At 43.1% G+C, this 6,288-nt stretch overlaps 1 protein-coding gene across 1 annotated transcript; it reads left to right on the forward strand.

The window, feature by feature from the left end:
* Positions 1 to 2,814: 2,814 nt before the first annotated feature.
* On the forward strand, positions 2,815 to 5,957 carry LOC105543637 (protein GVQW1-like; the record flags this gene model as incomplete). Its single annotated transcript, XM_011985626.1, has 3 exons — positions 2,815 to 2,862; positions 2,944 to 3,018; positions 5,898 to 5,957. Coding segments are annotated over 3 exons (183 nt in total), but the record flags the coding sequence as incomplete, so codon positions are not given.
* Positions 5,958 to 6,288: the final 331 nt, after the last annotated feature.

The following is a 6,288-nucleotide window of genomic DNA, read 5'->3' on the forward strand; positions in this document are numbered from 1 at the left end:
CAAACCATCCCAAAACGTAGATCTTAAAACAACATTTCTTTATCTCTGGAATATTACATAGGGGTGGATGTTCAAATGGGGCTGGAAGATCCACTTCCAAGACGTCTTGCTTAGATAGAGCAAGATGGAGGCCAAAATGGCTGCCAAGTTGTGCCTGTTGCTGGCTGGGAGCTTGGCGGAAGCTGAGGGCTGGAGGCTGGAATCCTCTGCGTGGGCCTCTCTGGAGCTGCATCTCCATGGCATAGTGCCTGCATTCCGCAAGGAAGCATCACAAGAAAAACAAAACGGAAATTGCTAATTTCTTAAGACTTGAGTCCAGAAATGGCCATGACATCACTTTTGTTTTGATCAAAAAATTACAGAGCCCAAATTCTAAAGGAAGGGACATAGGCTCTACCTCTCATTAAAAGAAGCGCCAAAGAATTTGGGGATTATGTTTTAAAATTGCCATTGCCATGCTCTATATTATATATTCATATTACAAGTGAGGACACTAAGGTACAGCAACACTAAAAAACACTTTCCAAGGGTCCAGTGGTGAGTCAGGACCAGAATTTTTGGATTCATATCCTGCACTTATCAACTGTTCATTTATTCTACATGTACTTACTGAGCACCTACTATGTGCTGGTCACTGTGCTAGGTCCCAAGAATTAAATATTAAACAAGAGCTTGGTGAGGTGGCTCACACCTGTAATTCCAGTACTTTGGGAGGCTGAGGTGGGCCGATCACTCAAACTCAGGAGTTCGAGACCAGCCTGGGCAAGACCCCATCTCTAAAAAATTAGCCAGGTGTGGTAGTGCATGCCTGTAGTCCCAGCTATTCAGGAGGCTGAGGCAGGAGAATCACTTGACCCCAGGAGGTGGAGGTTGCAGTCAGCTGAGATTGTGCCATTGCACTCCAGCCTGGATGACAGAGTGAGAGTCTGTCTCAAAAACAAACACACAAGAGAGGCAAGGTTCCTGCCCTCTTAGATGCTTATATTTAAAGGCAGATGTAGACCAATGAACAGGGAAGCACCCTAGTGTGATAAATGGTACCAGCTTACTATGGCAGCTCAGAAAAAGACCCTTGTCCCAGATGTGGGAGTTTAGGGAAGGCTTCCTGGATAAAGTAAGATCTCTGCTGAAGCCTGAAGAAAAGGCGGCATTGACAGAGGAAAGGGGTGGGAGAGCAGCCAATGAGCTGTTCCATGCAGAGGGAACAGCACAGGCAAAATTCAGAGTCTAGAGAAAGATTGGGATGTTCAGGAGCTAAGAGGAGTTTAATATGGATGGAGGGAAGAATGAATGAGTGATAGAATATGAGGGGAAAGGGGAATTGGAAATAAATAAAAGCAGAGAGGTAGAGGAGGTACCTGATTATGGTTGGCCTTATAAAGCATATTGAAAAATTAGAACTGAAATTCTGAAGGCCAAAAAAAACATTATAGGGTTTCAGCAGGAGCTTAACATCATCAGTCTTGTGTCACAGGAAGCATGCTCTGAATGAATTCACAGGGAGAAGGCCCAAAGGCTGAGACCAGGAAGGAGCCTGCTGCTGTATTCTGTAAGAGCCATAATAATGGCTTAGACCGAGATGGAGACCAGTGTGGTGGTAACAGTGATGGAGACAAGTGATTGAAACTCAGACATATCTAGGAAGCAGAAAAAAAAGACTTACTACTTTCTCAGGTGCGAGAGAGGAAAGGGTCTAGAATGACTCCAGCTATCAGTCTTGGGCAACTGAAGGAATATCCTTTGCTAAAATGGGGAACCCAGGAGGAGAAACCAATCTAGAGAGAAGGATGCTGAACTCAGTTCTAGACAAGTTTAAGTTTGGGGAAGATCATTTGATATCCAAGTTCACATTTCAGGGAAGCAGTTGGATATGTGAGCCTGAGATAGACACATTTGTCATTTACCAGCATGTACGTAGAAGTTGCAAGTGGTCAGTGCCTAGAACAATGCCTAGCACAGCATGGGCACTCAATAAATGTTGAATGAAAGTGATTGAGATCACTCAGAGAGATGGGAAGACAAACCAGGACAGACTCTGGAATGGACTTAATATTAAAGAAGAGGCGCGTGAGAGGACGAGAAAGAAACAATGAGAACTTTGGGTGGTATCACAGTTGCCAAAGGAAGGCAACATTTCAAGAAGGAAGGATGGTCACAGGAGAGTTGAGAGTGGTCAAATAAAAACCAGGGTTGGGTGCAGTGGCTTATGCTTACAATCCCAGCACTTTGGGAGGCTGAGATGGGCAGATTGCTTGATCCCAGGAGTTTGAGACCAGCCTGGGCAACACAGCAAGACCTTTTATTTAAAAAAAAAAAAAAAAAAAAAAAAGGATAGGACTAAAGTGTAATGTATCTTCGGGCTAGGAGGATGTTGGTAGGGCCCTCATATGGTTGTGCAGGTAGCGCACTGCACAACACCAGCAGGCACCATGCACACTGCAGACATTGCAGATTGGTATACCTAAGATGACTATTTTCTGATAGATGGAAGCAAGTGTCTTGAAAAAGGGAAATGTTTTTCCAGTCTGCTTGAAAGCAATATATGGGCTTACCACAGGCCTGTTTTTTGCTGTCTCTGGTCAGAGTAAGTCACTTTCAGTTTTGGAGCTGAGCATAAACTCATTGTGTGGTGGGTGGAGGTATAAATAAATGGAAGGTAGGGAAGTGGGACTTGAACAAGTGCAGATATCTTAGTCTGTTTGTGCTGCTATAACAAAATCCCTGAGACTAGACAATTTATAAAGAACAGAATTTTGTTTGTTTGTTTGTTTGTTTGCTTTGTTTTGAGACAGAGTCTCCTCTGTCGCCCAGGCTGGAGTGCAATGGCAGGATCTTGGCTCACTGCAACCTCCACCTCCCAGGTTCAAGTGGTTCTCATGCTTCAGCCTCCTGAGTAGCTAGGATTGCAGGCTTGTACCATTACGCCTGGCTATTTTTGTATTTTTAGTAGAGACAGGGTTTCACCATGTTGGCCAGGCTAGTCTCAAACTCTTGGCTTTAAGTGATCTGCCTGCCTTGGCCTCCCAAAGTGCTGGGATTACAGGCATGAGCCACTGAGCCCAGCCCAGAAATTTATGTCTGGAAAGTCCCAGGTCAAGGTGCTGGCATTCAGTGTCTGGTAAAGGTCTTCTTGCTTGTCCCCATGTAATGGAAGAGCCGGGAGGGGCGGGGTGGAGTGGGGAAGGGCCTAATTCCCTGTAGCCCTTGTAGCCCTTTTATGAAGTCATAATCTGGCCAGGTGCTGTGATTCATGCCTATAATCCCAGCACTTTGGGAGTAAATCATGGGAGGATTGCTTGAGCCTAGGAGTTCGAAACCAGCCTGGACCACTTGGGAAGACCTTGTCTCTACAAAAAAATGTAAAAAATAGCTGGGCATGGCGGTGCACACCTATATCCCCAGCTACTTGGGAGGCTGAGGTGGGAGGCTCCCTTGAGGCCAGGAGGTTAAGGCTTCAGTGATTGTGCCACTGCACTCCAGCCTGGGAAACAGAGCAAGACTCTGACTCAAATAAACAAATAAAGTCATAACTCCCAATTAGAGCCCTCATGACTTAATCACCTCCTAAAGGCCCCACCCCTTAATACTAGCAAATTGGGGATTAAGTTTCAACATGAATTTTGGAAAAGACACAAACATTCAAACTGCAGCAGTAGACAGTGTTTTCTAGAAGTTTTGGCTGTGAGAAGATGAGAGATAGGGACATGAGGAAGAGGAGAGGCAAAACTAAAGAGTAGCGAAGTAATTTTAGGTTTTTTGTGCTTGTTTGTTTTACATCATGTGGAGGAGGCTAGAATATGTTGAACTAGTCCTGGGGAGGAGCCAGTAGAGAGAGAGATATCTAAAATACAGGAGAGGCCAGGTGCAATGGTTCATACCTATAATCCCAGCAGGAGGATCTCTTGAGTAGCTGTGATTCCAGCTACTCGGGAGGCTGAGGCAGGAGGATCCCTTGAACCCAACAGTTTGAGGTTGCAGTGAGCTATGATTGTGCCACTGCACTCCAGACAGAGCAAGACCCTGTCTCAAAAGATAAATAAAATAAAATACAAAAGAGAATGAGAAGGACAGTGAGAGTAAGAGTGAGAGAGAAATTAGTCTTGTCTTTTCTTTTCTTTTCTTTTGTTTTCTTTTCTTTTCTTCTGAGATGAAGTTTCGCTCTTGTTGTCCAGGCTAGAGTGCAGTGGCGTGATCTCGGCTCACTGCAACCTCTGCCTTCTGGTTTCAAGCGATTCTCCTGCTTCAGCCTCCCGAGTTGCTGGGATTATAGGCACCCGCCACCATGCCCGGCTAATTTTTGTATTTTTAGTAGAGATGGGGTTTCACCATGTTGGCCAGGCTGGTCTCAAACTCCTGACCTCGTGATCCGCCTGCCTCAGCCTCCCAAAGTGTTGAGATTACAGGTGTAAGCCACGCGCCCAGCCAAGGGATTAGTCTTATATTAGACGAGATGGTCCCAGAAAAATTCTCTGAGAAGGAGACATCTGAATGCCTGGAAGGAGCCTGCCCTGAGAAGGTGGGCAGAAGAGAACTCCAGGGAGGGGCACCGCCGGTGTGAAGGCCCCGAGGCAGTGCAGAGCCTGCATATTTGAGGAACAGAAAACTACAATTAATAAGTAAGTATGAGAGAGAGGAGCATTTCAGTCAGAGACACAGTCAGCCCAGATTAAATAGCAGGGGCTTGTGGTCCATGGTATTAAAAAAAAAAAAAAGGATTTCCCACTAGGCAAATCTGAGTCAATGCATGCATTAAAATTAATAATAATTGTTATGAATGTAAACTCTTTGAATAAAAGTTCATGAGCCTATGCCAATTCAAAGAAACAAGTAAACAAGGCAGAAGGGAAACAAGTGAACAAGGCAAACAAGTCGAATGTCAACCCATAAATATGGAAAGAATGAAGGCTCTAGACAATCATCAATGGATGCTAAAAAATAGTGACGAAAGTCTGATGTGGGACAGGATATTTACTTAGCATCAAAGTGTCCATACAAATTGTTTACAAAGGGTAAAACAGTAACTTTACTATAGAGGAAACTGACTGACACCACCTTAGCCACATGGTCAAAGTCATCGCCAGTGATGGGACAAACTGACACATGCACCTTCTTGAACTAAAATGAGAAGATATTTGCTGAATATCAGTGTGTTAAAGATCTATTTTTAAAAATAGGACTTCAGGATTTTACAGATTAAAATATTTTTAATTTTTTTGATGTCTGACAGAGAATTGTCCATTTCTTCCAAATAAGGACACAAGCTATTGCCATATCCTATTACCATTTTATTTCATCTTATTTTATTTTAATTCATCTTATTAATCTTACTTTATTTAACATATCTTTTGAATAATTAGTGCATCCATATGGTTCAAAACCCAAACATCTTAAAGAGGTATACAGTGAAATTCCTTTCTTTTCCAGCAGATGCCCAATTCCCTCCTTTGAATAAACCTTTTTCTCAATCCCAATTTCTTTGTGTATCCTTCCAAGAGTATCCCACGCATATACAAATACAGTTTTTTTCCCTCTCTCTTTTTTTTTGTTTTTGAGACAGAGTTTCTCTCTGTTGCCCTGGCTGGAGTGCCCAGGCACAAACATGGCTCACAGCAGCCTTGACCTCCTAGGCTCAAGCAATTGATCCTGTCTCGTCATCCTTCCAAATAGCTGCGACTTACAGGTGCAAGCCACCACACCTGGCCAATTTTTTAAAGTTTTTTATAGAGATGAAGTTTCACCGTGCTGCCCAGGCTGGTCTTGATCTCCTGGGCTGAAGAGATCCTCCCGTCTCAGCCTTTCAAAGTGCTGGGATTACAGGCGTGAACCACTGTGCCTGGCTCCTCTTGTTTTTAATTCGTATGTTATGCACATTGTTCAGTTACTTGCTTTTTCACTAGATGTCATTTGGCATTAAAAATGTCAGTCAACATAAAAGGATGCACATAATGAAAACTTAAAAGAAAAATACTTAGCTTTTTGGAAAATACTCCCCCAAAGCCTTTATTTTTCTTATTTCTCTGTGACACTGAAAACTTATTCACAGGCTGATATTGGTTAGATTTTTTCCTCTAATTCCAAGTAAAACATACACTTGGACCACTGTAGAGAAATATTTTATCTATTCTGCCTTACTCCACATATGTCACAGCTTTACTTCCTCATTACACACCATACAATCTCTGGGGGTGACATTTGTTCTTGGTATAGCTGATTTCAAATGCAATTATCCATCTTCAATATTGTTATTGACAGTCCAGTGATAAATTACAGATTTTTGGCAGAAGAAGA

The sequence above is a fragment of the Mandrillus leucophaeus genome, unplaced genomic scaffold, assembly GCF_000951045.1.
Source record: "Mandrillus leucophaeus isolate KB7577 unplaced genomic scaffold, Mleu.le_1.0 Scaffold107, whole genome shotgun sequence".
Classification (NCBI taxonomy): domain Eukaryota; kingdom Metazoa; phylum Chordata; class Mammalia; order Primates; family Cercopithecidae; genus Mandrillus; species Mandrillus leucophaeus.